The sequence below is a fragment of the Halichoeres trimaculatus genome, unplaced genomic scaffold (assembly GCF_033239565.1).
Source record: "Halichoeres trimaculatus isolate MK-OKI-2021-1 unplaced genomic scaffold, fHalTri1.1 fHalTri1_scaffold_6, whole genome shotgun sequence".
Taxonomy (NCBI): Eukaryota; Metazoa; Chordata; class Actinopteri; order Labriformes; family Labridae; genus Halichoeres; species Halichoeres trimaculatus.
In genome coordinates, this window is record NW_027437184.1 from 1,202,673 (window position 1) to 1,217,858 (window position 15,186).

At 40.9% G+C, this 15,186-nt stretch overlaps 1 protein-coding gene across 2 annotated transcripts in view; it reads right to left on the reverse strand.

Annotated features, from left to right (window-relative positions):
• septin8a (septin 8a) overlaps positions 1-15,186 on the reverse strand; it is a 56,060-nt gene that overhangs the window by 16,084 nt on the left and 24,790 nt on the right. For both annotated transcript variants that reach the window (XM_074673091.1, XM_074673092.1), the window contains exons 5-9: positions 14,939-15,100; positions 11,651-11,747; positions 2,637-2,805; positions 2,406-2,538; positions 922-1,091 (exon numbers count right to left, since the gene is read on the reverse strand). In XM_074673091.1, the coding sequence (XP_074529192.1) occupies positions 922-1,091; positions 2,406-2,538; positions 2,637-2,805; positions 11,651-11,747; positions 14,939-15,100 (731 nt within the window). The remainder of the gene's footprint in view (positions 1-921; positions 1,092-2,405; positions 2,539-2,636; positions 2,806-11,650; positions 11,748-14,938; positions 15,101-15,186) is intronic.

Below are 15,186 nucleotides of genomic sequence, written 5' to 3' on the forward strand. Positions count from 1 at the left end.
AGATTTCAAAAAGACCTGGGAGAAACACGATGGGAAACTGGGATATTTATTAAGCCGGGGAAAGAAAAAGTGATCTGTGACTGCTTAACTAGGTATGCATTTTGAGAGAGATCTGTTTTTGGAGCTACTTCCTTGTACTGGGTAACCCATGACCTCTTCTTCTGGAGTTTTCCATGTATGGATGTGTATGTCTGCATGTACACAAGTCTGTTCAAAACAGAAAAAGTGCATAAAATAAAAAGGTTAAAAGAAAAAAAAGTAATGTTTCCAAATAAAACACAAAGAAGTTCAATCTGTAAAAACAGCCCAGGATGTTTCTCCAGGTGAAGTTGATTTTCAGCTGCTCTGAACTCTTCCTCACTTTAAAGTAAAGACGCTGTCTGCTGCGAGCGACTGAGTAACAGATCTGTCTCATTTCTGCAGGACAGCGGCCTGAGCTGCTGCTTCAAACTACAATAACAGAGCATAAAGGGAAAGGGTAAAGTCATCTGAAGAGCCTGTTTCTGTAAATATAGAGGACGTATGGCTGCAGCTCTGCCCTGAATGAGCGGTCGACCACGTCACCTGTTTCTAAGCCCAGCTTTGATTGCCCTGCTGCTCCGTGGATATCCTGAATAATCAGAGCGAGGAAAAGGAAAGAGTGAAAGGAGCGGAAACACCGAGCCCGGGCAGGACGACAGCAGGGTGTAAGTTTCCTCTGCACATGCCAAGCGCTGATAAAAGCTGAGATGGTTGTTTGTAAGAGGCGGCGGGGCCCTAACGCTTCAAACGTCCTGTTTAGAAGCTGCTGTTGGAGAGTTTAGGAAAAAAGTGGATTCACTCCAGGATTTAAGGATTAGTTTGGAGAGCAGCAGGCTCAGAAAGTGTTTTCAGCTGAAAGAAGAAAGAGAGAGGGAGTTTGAGGAAGGAGGGAGGACTTACTTTTTCTTGTCCTTGTCTTTCTTGAGGGGCTGAGATAAGGAGAGCGTCTCCGCCGCCACCTTCTTCCTGTTGAAGGCGTTCATCTCCTCCTCCAGGTCCCTTCGCTTCTCCTCCACCTTCCTCTTCTCCTCCTGGTGCATCCGCTTCAGCTGCTCGAACTTGTCATGCAGCTACAAGGGGAGGAGATAAGGAGGAGATGAGAAGGAGACAAGAAGGAGGCGAGAAGGGGATGAGAAGGAGACAAGAAGGAGACAAGAAGGAGATGAGGAGGAGACGAGAAGGATACAAGAAGGAGACAAGAAGGAGACAAGAAGGAGACAAGAAGGAGATGAGGAGGAAAAGAGAGGAGACGTTAGAAGATGACCATGAGTTTTCCTGATGAAAGTCATTATCAGGATTTGGACAGAACTTTAGGACCTGCTTTACAATTTATTTACAAAAAAAAAAGTAAATATAAATATATATATAAATATACATGCGTATTAATTTTCTTATTTATGGTTTTTGAGTCTCTTATCATATGTTTATTCATTTTTATTTTTCATATTATTATTTTTTCACTAATATTAGTATTACTTCTTTATTTATTTTAATTTATGTATCTATTTTTTTTCTTATGGCCCTCTCTTGCTGAGGGTCTGCTTGATTCTTATGACAGACTCTAAATTGACAAAATATATATAAAATATATATTTATATATATATATATATATATATATATATATATAGATAAATTCTCATTTTAAATGATTTAGACATTATGTAAAAATGTATTTGATGTATAAGTTATCCTTATGTTTATGTTTTATGTTTAGTTAAAATAACATAAACATAAATTAAAACTAAAAAATGAAAAAATTGTATCAAACATGCATTAAAAAAGTAAAAGTGACATATTTTATAATAAAAATAATAATGATAAAATAAATATAAATATAAATAAATATATAAATTATTTTATTTTATTTTTTAATTTATTTATTTGTTTTTGTTTTGTTTTTTTTTACTTGTCCAGTCCAGCGTCACCACAACAGAATCATGGTCTGGCTGCCTTATAGTGCCGAACACATTTACTTTTCCAAGGGGAGCTATCTGTGTATAAGGCTTCCCTAGAGTTTGAAATTAATACTCTTTACTAGTCTTTTGGAATAATTTTTTTAAATTATTTTTATGGATTTTATTCATAATACATTTGTAATAGAATAGAGCAGAAACAGATTTTTTTTTTATATTTTAATTTTGTTTAAAAAAAAAAATACACCTGAAACATTTACCTTTGACTGTTACATCTGTCATGTTGTATCTTTAAGGTATTACCTGTATTTGCAAACACTGAACGTTAAAAATATAATTATTATCCACAGAAGTGTCATTTTATCAGGAATCTGCACGTCAGGAGTCACACTCTCAGTATTCAGACAGTTTATTGTGGAGTGAAGTGAAAGTCTGTGGATCTTGTGGATCTCCTGTTTTTGAAGACTGACCTCTCGCTCCTTTTCTTTCAGCTCTGCTTCCGTCTCTTTCACTTTGTTCACAAACATTTGTCGCATCTCTTCCTCTTTACGCTGCAGATCCCCCAGAAACTCTTTCCTCTTGGCCTCGTAAGTCTCCTGGAGGCTGGAAAAGGATAAAAACAGATAAAAACAGATAAAAACTCAGACGAAAAGAGGGTTAAGGCTGAGCTTAGATCTGACTCTGCAGCGCCCCCTGCCTACCTGAAGGGCTGGCTGTCAGGGTCTGTATCTTTGAAGCCCATCTCCTCCAGCTTGCAGCGCCGGTACAGCTCGTAGTGGCGAGCGTGGGTCTGCTCCCTCAGATCCTCCATGTTTACCCGGATCAGCATCTCTCGGAGTTTCACAAAGTCGCAGTGGCTCTCGTTTTCCACTGTTGGAGAAAGGGGTTAGGAGTGAAACCGGTGTTCAGGTGATCTCAGGTGAAAAGATGGAGCTGAAAACAAAGAAGCTAAAGTCTGTGAGCGCCTGGAAAAGCTACAGAAGTGCAGCCACTTCCTGTCCTCTTTCTGGCTCTCTGTTTCTGGCCTGGCTGTCGTTGGTGCTGCTTTGAATTTATCTCCACAGCCCATCTGTCGTCCTGTTTCACTCCTTTTCTCCATCTCTCTGTGAAGAGCAGGAAATCCTACCACAGCTCCAGGAATGTGAAGCAGCGTGCGCAGAAAACTCAAATTAAATAACATTTTGATGCTCAAACTGAGCTTTAACAACTTCCCTCCAATCAGACGTCAGAAAAGTCTCAGTTTAATGAATTCATGGCGAGGAAAGGGCAGGAAGCACTTCCTGCCTGACAGACCAGCAGCAGCTGTGCCCTGGGCGCCGTTTCCATCTGATGAAGCCTTTTCACTCATAGGTCACTTCATCTGCTCCATCCCAACAATATCCGCTGTGCACGGAGGAAGATGATGATTTTATGCTCTTTGAGAGGCCAGGGGAAGGTCAGCAGGGGTCAGAGCGGCTCTTTTTTAAACCGACCCCTCCGTCAGAAGTCACACTCTCAGCTGACTGCCCCCTGTATCAAGGTGTGGGGTAAACTGACGGTGGAAACAGGAACTGTGTGTTGCCATGGTTTCACAGCTGAGGCCAGATGCTGCCGTGCTCCAGCGAACAGTTTAAACTATTTTTGGTGTTTGGGGACCTCCTACGACCTCCTGCAGACCTGGTCTGAGTGGGCCCTGAATTCCTCTGATTAAACACTTCATAACTGGATTTTCTAAAACCCTGATTTTAAACTATTGATGAAGGAGAAGAGGTGGAGTCTAATCAGCTTGAATCCAAAAACTTTATTCAAAACAATTCATCTTGAACAAAGTGAGCTGAGAGGTCTGCAGAAAACCAACCAACTCCAAACTCCCCACACTCAGCTCTAACATCCTGCCCCCACACAAAAACCCTCCTAAAAAACAGCCAGTTCAGTTATTTTTTGTCATGGCCGGCTTCAAACAAACTTTTCACATCACCAACTCTTGAAGAAGGCAGAGGGCAAAGGGCAGGAAGTTCATGGTTTCTGTCACTAGTGGACGGAGGGAGCACGCTGCTGATGTCTTTATTTGCTGGTGGACTGGAGGGTGACAGCTAGGGATGGGAACCTTTCACATTTGAAACGATACGGTACTGATGCCTGGTACCTGGCAATCGGTACCAGTTCTCAACGGTACCAATTTTCGGTACTTTTTTGTGTTTATGTGGTAAAAAATATCAATTTGTTTAATCATTTAATGTTCAAAAAAAGTCAATTGAACATTTTTATACTTCACTATATAAACTTGCAATGTTGTGTTCATGTCCAGTAGGAAAATCTCCTACTCTTCCACTCCCTCACAGTCTCAAGGATGCATTCAGGTACCTAAACATGGTACCTTCTGATTGTACGTGAATCGATACCCGGTACTTTTGACAGAAATTTTTGAAAAACTTCCACAGAATGATGCTCCACCCTTTGTAATGATTTTTTTTGTTTTTTATTGTTTTTTTTCCAACTTCTTCTTTTTTTTTTTTTTTTTTTATGTTGCAACTAATGCATTCTGGAAAAATTTGTATGGATATTATTTTTTTCTTATTTAGTAAATTATATTATCGATTTATCTATTTATTTATTTATTTATTTATTTATTTATTTATTTATTTATCTATTTATTTATTTTTAATTTAGATATTCCCAAGATTCATTATAGTAAAAATATCTGCACTTGTGAATTTTCATTTAGGAAACATTACTTACACTAAAGGTAAAAAAAAAAAAAAAAAGAAAGAAAATTAAAATTGTAAATTATATTACTTGAAAATAGGAAATTATCCTTAAATGTAAATTTGATGTTAAATCAATTTATTGTTATTGATCATAATTTAGAACAGGTTGTCCTAAATTAATTTAAAAAAAGGCATGAAAAACAATAAAAATCAGAAATAGCCTGAATATCAACAGAAACTTTTCTGCAACATGGTTTTGATCGGCCTGGATCACCTTAGTGCTGAGATTAACCTCTCTGGTGGAGGGTTTAAAGCCCACTCCCACTCCCCTCTAACTGGTTTAGGATGGCTGACCCTCCACGAGGACGCGCTAACAGAGAGACAGTGGGTACGGTGAGTGTCTGTATCTCACAGAAATCTGCCAAAGGATTAACAACGTTGATATTCTGTCTTTAAAATGTGAGGTTTTGATGGAGCCTTAGCGAGTGGCTGCTGGTCACTCTGTAACACCTCTGACTGAAACCCTGTATGAATATCAGGCGTCTTCTAATTAAATCTAACACTTTAATACCTTCAAAGGCTTTATGAGGAAACTAAATTCATGCTTTTTAAGATATTTTCAGCCTGAAGTCAGAAACTTTCCTGCTCCACTTTTCCTCCCTTTGAAATGAACTTTCCCTCAGTAAGTTTCTGCCGTTAACACCTCGTTATACCTTAATACGCTGTGGAAACTTGGAAAATTGCTTCTGATTAGATATGGAGATCTCTTCCTGTCTTTAAATGTTGGCTCACTAAAGTACCGACCGGCCCGGGTTCATCTGTGGTACCAACTGGACCAGAAGCTGGAAACTGAGATAGACGAGGACGTGAAGGAAAAATAACTTTCCATTTCAAACCAGATAAACCTGTCGGCAAAACACAGAGCGGGTAGGAGTGTTTCCATCAGCTCACAGCTGGAGTGTTCGTGTGTGTGTGTGTGTGTGTGTGTGTGTGTGTGTGTGTGTGTGTGGCCGAGGGCACGTGCAGAGCAAAGGCTCATGGTCCTCCAGTGGTTGGAGCCTCAGGGTTACATTAGTTGAGTAAAGGATGTACGTTGTGTTTAAATACCACCACAAGCTGTGAGCTCTGAGGATGCAGCAGTGATGACGCTGACGGGCTAATTAGCTCGCCATTTAGCTCATGGCGTGGAGAACAGCGAGAAAGAGATATGCAGACCATGATCACCAACTATAAAGAAGCAACAAAGAAGAGCTCAAATAACTCAAAATAAAGTAAAAAGTTCAGGAACTTCCTGTCGTCCGTGTTAACACTTTTTAGCCCAAAGCGACCATGCATCTGTCTGAATCACTCACTGTTCACCCTGACGTTAATTTACAGAGCTGACTGCACATCATTAGAGGGAAAATCAGAGTTAAAAACAGGAATGAGCCGTTCTCCGGGGCTGCATCCAAACTACTTAAAATCGCTGCTCATTTGGCGTGTAACAGCCTCTCTGTGCCGGCCCCCCGCTACGGGCTGAACCAGGGCCAATCCTCAGACTGCAGCACTGAGCCCTGAGGAGATCTGAGCACAGAGCGCTGCAGCACCAGGACAGAAACTCACATAAAGAAGAACAGAGACATGCAAATACCAGAGGATGGTAAAATCCAGGAGAAAAGGAGCATAAAAACATCAGACAGCAGACGCTCCACGTGCTGTACGCTGATCCTCTGCTTTGGTTTATTCTGAAACGATCAATCATGAGCTGCTTGACGCTAAGAGGAGCTTATTTATCAGTCCAGACAGCGCTAGCAGGGCTACAGCAAAGTCATTTCTGGAGATGCCCCAAAAAATAACTTTAAAGTCATTTATGTGGATATTTAAGGTTGGAAAACAGTCAACATCAAGCAAAATTAATTTAAAATGGGCTAAAAAATGGGATCAAAGAATCAACTCTTTACCAGAGTGTGGCTAAAGCTAGCAGAGCTAGCACCACCAGCCTACAGTCTCCTTGCCTGTTCTGGTTGTGTGTTGCTCTGTTTCTCCATTTTTCTGGATCCAAACACTAAGAAATCAAACCACACAATGAGATCCAATCCTTCATCTGTGCTTGTTTACATCCAGGTAGTATAGCACTGTATCATTATTATGTTGTGATGTTATTATTGCAGCATTACAGCTATGAACCAGAGCTAAAACCAACTCATGCTAACAGTTTCATGCCGCCCACTGCACAAAGATACGTTCGAAAACGTCCTTCTACCGCCATTTTTAGATTTCTAACTTTGGTCTCCTGAAGGTGCAGACTGTTACTCCAGGAAATGTCTTTTTTTGAGAGACGTTCAAAGGACGTCCTTTCTGCGTCAAATTTAAATTGGTTTTAGAAAAAAAACAACTTCACTTCCCAGACGCTTCTCAGACCTAAACCAGCAACCCTCCAGTCCCAAAGCCAAGTCCCTCTGAACTGAGCTACTGTGTTATTCTGCTGCTGCAGCCATCTAGTTATTGTTATTGTTTTGATCCTCCTTCTAGTTCCTGTGTCTAACTGTAGTCCACTTTCTGAAGGTGTCAGACTGTTTCTCAGCAACAGATCGTAACTGTAAATACAGACAAAGGCGTTACACATTTCCACTTTAAACCTGCTGCTGAGCGAAATGTAGCAACAGGAAAATTAACCTCTACAGGAAAACACATCAGCATTTCAGAATAAAAAAAGGAAATGGAAAAAAAAACAAAACAAAATGTAACTTTGATAGCCGTCCAAAAATGGCGTTAAAGGGACGTCCTGTGATCGTCTCTTTGCGCAGTGGGAAGGTCATGTCGATGTCACAAATTGGACGTTCAGGAGGCGTCGCAAAAAGACATCTTTTGGGGGAACAGTCTGCACCTTCAGGAGACCAAAGATAAACATCCAAAAAAGACTTTGGAGGGACCCTTAAACTGCACACTGACGTAAAAGTGGGATCATGGTTAGGGTCTTTGCACGCCAACGGCAGCATGAAAAACGTCAGGAAGTTGTGAAATATTTGGAGGTGAATTTTGACGCGCCTGTGTTTGCACATCAGGAGCAAACTCCTCCAAACATTGTCTTTGTTATCGTCTTCTTTATAGTTTTTTATGTCTTTTGTTGTAACGGACCTGATGCTGGGACACGAACACAATCAAGCGACTCGGGTTTGAAAAAACAAAAAATGCAATTTTACTCTGCAAAATAACGTTGCTAATGTGAACGCTTACATTGAAAAACAGTAACAAAGGAAATATTCCTGTGAAAAATTTGCGTAAATATGAATAAGCAAAGGGTTCAAGACGTCTGAATAGTGGCCCTAATCTGACCGCTGTGTAGACGTCAAGGATTGGTCTTGGACTGACTGACGGGGTATAGCTGTAACGTCTGTTCGGTGGGTAAACTTGGCAAAAAATACAAAGAAAATTTGTGTTGGATAGATTATTGTTTTGATGTAATAATGTTTCCTGTCAATAAATCTCATACTGTTGGAAAGTCTGTTTATTTCCTGTTTAAGTGGTGTCACATTGGTGCTGCTGCACATGTGCTGTTATTACTGTTTGTCTTTTTAAAGTCACAACTAATCGTTTAAGATGAGTCAGTTTGAAATCAGGAAAAAAACACTGAACTCTGCCCAGACTGTTTTTTCTCCCTCTTTGGAAAAAAGCCAAAAACTAAAACCCAAGCCCAACAGCAGAGATCATATGTTTGAACAAAAACAGCCGCTGCGCTGTGTGTAAACAGCTCAACAAACACACACCAAACACACACCAAACACACACCAAACACACACCAAACACACACCAAACACACAGCAGCTCCTGGAGGAGAAGCACCGGGGGTCTGCTTCGTGTCAGAGATGACTGGGATTCAGAGATAACTGAGCATCCAGATCCTGAGGGAAGATAAACACACACACACACACACTCACACACACACACACACTCCATGCAATCCCTCTTTTGTCAGCAGACAGTCCTTCCTCTGTCTCCTCTCCAGTCTTGGAAGTTTCCCATGGCTCTTCAAGAGGTTACCATAACCCGTCTCTGTGACATCTGGCTCCTACAAACTGTTTTCCTCTGACACAGGCCTTCCTTTGAGCCGGCCGAGTGGACCGACACACTGCAGCGTCTGTCCTGCTCTGCCCCAGTCTGCAGAGACCCTGACACAGTGAGCTGATGAACGCTGAGCCATCCCATAACAAGACGGCCTGAACCAAAGCAGAGCGGTCTGCTCGTATCACAGCCCGTCAGCAGGAAGCAGCGGAGAAACGTGGCTGATGGGAAAATTAGATGCAGACCATAACAAAGGTAAAGACCATTGATAACAAATGTGCATCATGAACTGTTTCTAACCACAGGTTTTTCATCCTTTGAAAAAACTGATCTATGCAGAATCTAGATTTTTTGTATAAGGATTTTAAATCGTGATATATTTTTTCAAAAAATTCCTTCGTTTCAGTCTTTGTTTACCAGCTGGTTTGAAAAAAGTTGAGATGTCATATCCCCTGAATAAATCAAAAACAGACTCACATGTGATTAGGGATGGGGACCTTTCACATTTGAAACGATACGGTACCGATGCCCGGTACCTGGCAATCAGTGCTGGTACTCAGCGGGACCAATTTTTGGTACTTTTGTGTGTTAATGTGATAATAAATATTTTTTTTAAATATAAAATCTCAAAGTTTTTCAATTTAACACATTCATTTTCCCAGTATATAACATAATATAAAACAATAAAATATAAAATAATAATAAAATATTATAGTATAATAACATAATATAATTTGCTATAATATAATACAATATAATATAATATAATATAATTTGCTATAATATAATATAATATAATATAATATAATATAATATAATATAATATAATATAATATATTATAATAGAATAAAATGAAATATAATGGAATTTCTTTATTGATCCCAAACTGGGAAATTATGGCGTTACAGCAGCAGTTATTGTCAGAGCCAGTTGAACAATAAAACAAATACATGAACATAAGTACTCAAAATAAAAACAAGAAGGATCGTAAAAAGCAAACATACATCAGGACTAAGTTAACATAACTGCTGTTATGAAATGAGAAATAAAAACAACAATAACTTAAACATGTCAGCTGAATCTAGAAATGTGCAAATAGCTGCTGCAGTTGAGGGGTGACGTTTGAAAGATAAAATAAAATACAGTGGTGAAAAGAGGGAAATATGTGGTACAGAGAAACCTTGTAATGCTGTGTTCATGTCCAGTAGGAAAATCACCTACTCTTCCTCTTCCTCACAGTCACAAGGGTGCGTTTAGGTATCAAAACATGGTACAGTTTGATTTTATGTGAATCGGTACTTGTTACTACAGACGTAATTCAGTTGATACCTATAAAAGTACCTATTTTAGTTCCCATCCCTACATGAAATGTTCATTTATGGGGAAAATATGGCTCCAGAGATAGTCTATAGACATAATCATCATTATCATTATTATCATCCAATTTTTTCTCTTGATCTGGTGTTCAAGAAGTGGACTAAAAATTGAAAAATCTGGTATACTGAAGAACTGCAATCTAAATCAAATCGGCACCAAAAAAATCATAAAGGATCAAATCAGGAGAAGTGCTCTATTTTTTCCCAATGGACACTTATTCCAGAGAAAAAGTTTTTAGTAACGCTGAGACAACTTTCTGCAGAGGGCGCTGGACCGAACTACGGCTTCATCCTGACTGATGGAGACCAAAGGAATCTGTCCCCAGGAAACGCAGAGCGGACTTCATCTACGTTATATATAAATACATATCCACAGCGTCCTCTGAGGGCTGCAGAAGGAGGCGGTCAGTGGGTAATGAAGAGGAAAGGAGGAGAGGAGAGGACACAGAGCAGTAAAAGGAGGAGAGGAGGGAGCACAGCTGAGTGACATCATCAAATTAAAGTGTTGACTCCAAACGACGAGCGCGGGAAAACGAACGAACTGTGGGAAGCAGTGAGGGATCTCTCCACGCACGCTGACACATCAGCAGGGAGCAGAGGACCACAGAGGACCACAGAGGAGGAAGTATAACACCCTACACACACACACACACACACGCACGCACACACACACACACACACACACACACACACACACACACACACACACACACACACACACACACACACACACACACACACACACACACACACACACACACACACACACACTGGCTGTTTCCCAAAACAATCCTCGCCCACTCACCCTTCATTTCACACTGTCACTCTGCATGAAGTCACACTCTCAGCTGTGGAGGGCGCTCTGCATTAACGGGGCGGGAACAAACAAACAGGGCGAACTGTAGGCAGGAAAACAGCTCTCTTAATGTTTACCCAGAATGCATTGCTTGTGAGATGCCATAGGAAATCTAGAAGCTGAATGGAGAAGTTTCCATGTGCATTTAACTTTAGTTTATATTTGTATGATATTTATCCAACACAACATTAGAAAATGGATGAACTGAGGGGTGAAACGGCTGAAAATAGACGCTGCATAAATCAACACTGTTTCATCTGCACTAACACCCAAGCAACAGCAGTGTGAGCAGGGTACATCCTCAAAATACACACACCCAAAAACCACTTCCATGCAATAAGATTTGCACCCACACGAATGATTGCATAATGAATTCTGCAGCAGAGGAAACACCGACACCCTGATGTGTTGGGAAATATTCAGATGCCTGCCAAAATCTCTGGATCAAGCACTTCCTGAACCAGTTTCACACTTCTATAGGGTGAAAACAGGATCCAAACTAAGGTAATGTCTGTTTAAAGTCTGTGTGTCGCGTCAGTGCTGCTAAATATAAACCAGATCCTATTTATAGTCACCCTGATGAGTTCTTCTTCTCATGGGAACAACATCAGTGTTTGATTAAACCAGGAGGAAGGTTTCTGCAGCAGAGCAGAGGGTTTAAACCTTTGACCCCTTCATGAACTGACTGTTACATTTGTTTGTAACACACACAGAAACACACACGGTGATTCACCTGCTCGTGAAAGGCACTCACCTTGCACTACGCCCCAGGGGTACTGTCTGGCCCTCACGGTTTTGTTGCCCACTTTGACCTCCTCCACGCTGCCGACCACAGCGAACGGCAGATGTGCCTGAGCAGGAAGACGAGACGTTACAGTTAGAAACATGGACGGAGACAGTTATTTTTACAAACTTGAGAAAAACGTCCAACACCACACAACTGGAGTGTTGAACATAAAATCTGTCTGTCGTATCTTTCACGAGCTCACCACACCACAGACGTGTAACCACGGCGACAAACGAGCAGCAGCAGCTCTCTTTTATCTGGTCTGAGGGGCCAATTTGGTTTATACCCTCCTGTTGCTCGTTAGGATCAACAGTGAAGCATCATGGGGAAAAACGTGCCCGATACACAACCTCAGAAATTAGGCGGAGAGCTGGAACCAGCTGGCTGGTTGGAGCGTGGAGGAACAGGCTGGTGAGTGTGGGCGCTGATGTAAGCCACTATGAATAGATGGGGCTGCTGCTCCAGGACACGGAGAGTTTCCTGTTGGTGGTTATTACATGTGTGGGCGAGTGTTTGAGCTCGTTACACTGGGGCTGCAACGACGAATCCATAAAATCAAAAAGAATCGATTATTAAAAGTGTGGACAACAGTTTTCCATAATCGAAGCACTGTGCTGCTCCATTACTGTATCAGTTTCTCTTCAATTTATTTGTCTTCTTCCTTTTTGTTGGATTATGTAGCGGTTGGTAATTAGCTGAAGGCGCATTACGGCCACCTACTGGATTGGAGTGTAATTACCTGGGCTGTGGGCACATGTAAACAGAGCAGCGTGGTGGAGGAGAAGACGTTTGTCCAAAAATCCCAGAGTTTGGGAGAATTTCACGCTGAGTAAAAGCACACAGCGTACGACTGCAATGATCCAAACCTGTTGGGCTCATCGATAACGAGCCAGGAGCTCACAGCGAGGGGCGGAGCTACAAAATCCCACATACACTCTTTTACATGTTGTGAAATGCATGGTTTGTCTTTTAGGACTCGTTTAGTCTTTTCATTAAATCGTCACCCCGTCTGAAAACCACGAGGAGTTCATTAAACCAACGTTAGCATTAGCGTTAGCTGCTACAGATAGTGGTAGATCAGAGGGGGTGAACTGTTTGACCTGAAGGTGGAAAGATTGAGGACACATTTTTATTAATTTGCCTTTTTGGTCCACTAAGTTCTTTATCTGATGACACAACAAAATATTTTCTGTTATTTTGCCCAAACTGTTGATTATTTGAGGGACAATTCAGTCATATCACTTTTTATATTTTATAAATGTAGCATCTGGTCAGTTTAGTTATTTTTAAATATGTTGTTTCTTTGTATATATCATTAAGCAAATAATAGTCATCAACTTAAATAACAACTCATGCTTGGATTTGCAAATTTTAATGTTATACATTATCATCCTTTTTCCCCAATTTGATTAATTGGAATTATCGTCAGGGTTAGGGTTAGGGTTAGGGTTAACTCTCTTAACTAACTTGGTAACTAAAATAATCGTTAGTTCCAGCCCTACATTACACGTAATCCCCCTTTATAACACGGACCCTAAGAATCATTCGTTACAGAGTGAAATGTATTTGTGTTTGCTTCCTGAGCACAAAGTCACAAGCAAAGTCTCAAATAAACTCAGCACAAAAATAGACGCTGTGAGGAGGATCTGTTTAAGTTGAACTGCAGCGCCACCCTTTGGCCGTGGTGTCACACACACTGTGGTGAAGACGTGACTGAACAAAGCCTGTTTGTTTTTGAAATGAGAAGATTAGATTTTCTTTTTAACTCTACTTTTCTTTGTTCAAGAAAACTACAGGATCCAACTCCATGAGGTAAGGGATTACATGTTTTTAGCCTTTAGCTCATGTGTTAGCCTTTAGCTCCTGTTTTAGCCTTTGGCTAGTGTTTTAAACCTTTAGCTCATGTTTTAGCCTTTAGCTCCTGTTTTAGCCTTTGGCTTGTGTTTTAAACCTTTAGCTCATGTGTTCGCCTTTAGCTCCTGTTTCAGCCTTTTGCTTGTGCTCTATCTCTCTTCAGCCTTTAGCCCCTCTGTTAGCCTGTGTTGCAGCCTTTAGCTCATGTTTTAGCCTTTAGCTTGTGTTTTAGCCTTTAGCTTGTGTTTTAAGCTTTAGCTCGTGTGTTAGCCTTTAGCTCCTGTTTCGGCCTTTTAGCTTAAGTGTAGAATTTAGCTCATGTTTTAGCCTTTAGCTTGTTTTTTTAGCCTTTAGTTCATGTTGTAGCCCTGAGCTTGTGTGTTAGCCTTTAGCTCATGCTCTATCTCTCTCCTATTTCTCTTTCTTCTGCTCTTCTGTCCTTTTTCTGTCTGACAGTTAGGCTCCAGTGTCCACCATCACTACTAAATTAATCTTCTGACTTCCAAACTTCGTCAGCCGGCGTGGTGTTGACATAGAGACGTAGCCGGTCCTGCTCGACCCAATCAGAAAGCTGAGGAAAAGCATTCAGGAATAACTAACATTGGTGCTTTTAATCTCATTTTAAAATGTGAATTAGGATCAGGAAGATAAATAGATCAGTTAGAAACTTCTCACAGAGACTTCAAGGAAATCAGTGTTTGGAGTATTTCTTTGTTGGAAAAACAACTCTTGGTAATAAATCTTTCACCGTTGTAAAGTCTATTTTCCGCCACATCTGAAGGATGAGCAGCAGACCTGAGTATGAGAGCTGTGCCAAAGCAAAAGTGACCAAATCTCCTCACCTTTAGGGCTCAGCTTTTATTGCTTTGCACATTCTGTTTTCAGTGGGTCATACGTCTTTTTCAAGAAAAATACCAAACACAGTGGGAACAGATGCATAAAAGAAATCTTTTGTTTGTTTAAAAGTTCAAACAAAATGTTTTTATGATCCTTTCAATCCAAGGACAGCATGTGTTGTTTAACTCAAAGGGTTTTCCATACAGTCAGAGATTTGTGGGATAGCAAAGTGTCTAGAAAGAGAAACAACCTGACTTTTCAGCATGTCCTAAAAGCAATAAAACAGTGTTAACACAGGCCGCCATCACCACATGTGTAACACATGTGGCACTGAAGACATGAGGTTACGAGTCAGCAGGCAAACAGACACCTCAGAAACCAAAGTGTGGGTTAAAAGTCAACGATGGGGATGGTGAGCCATTCATGCGTGCTCACAGACGTGGCGTTTTCTCTACGACAGCCCAAACAGGTGAAGTTTTATCATCTGAAGAGGAAACACGAGGAGCTGCAGAGGAGGAAAGGTCAGAGACAGACTGACTGATGGAGAGTGACGGCCTGACTCACGTTCATGGAGGCGTTGATCTCGCTGACAGTTTCGTCATCTGTGGGGAACTGGTATATCTGGACGCCGTTGCTCACCAGCTCGCTCATGATCTTTATTTTGAACTTGTGGAGCTCGCTCTTGGAGATTGTGTCGGCTTTGGCGATGATGGGGATTATGTTGACCTGAGGAGAGAAAGAGGCTCATAAATATGTGAAGCATAATAAATTGTGCATGGACATTTATTATGAAGCTGTTTGATTCAGACTGA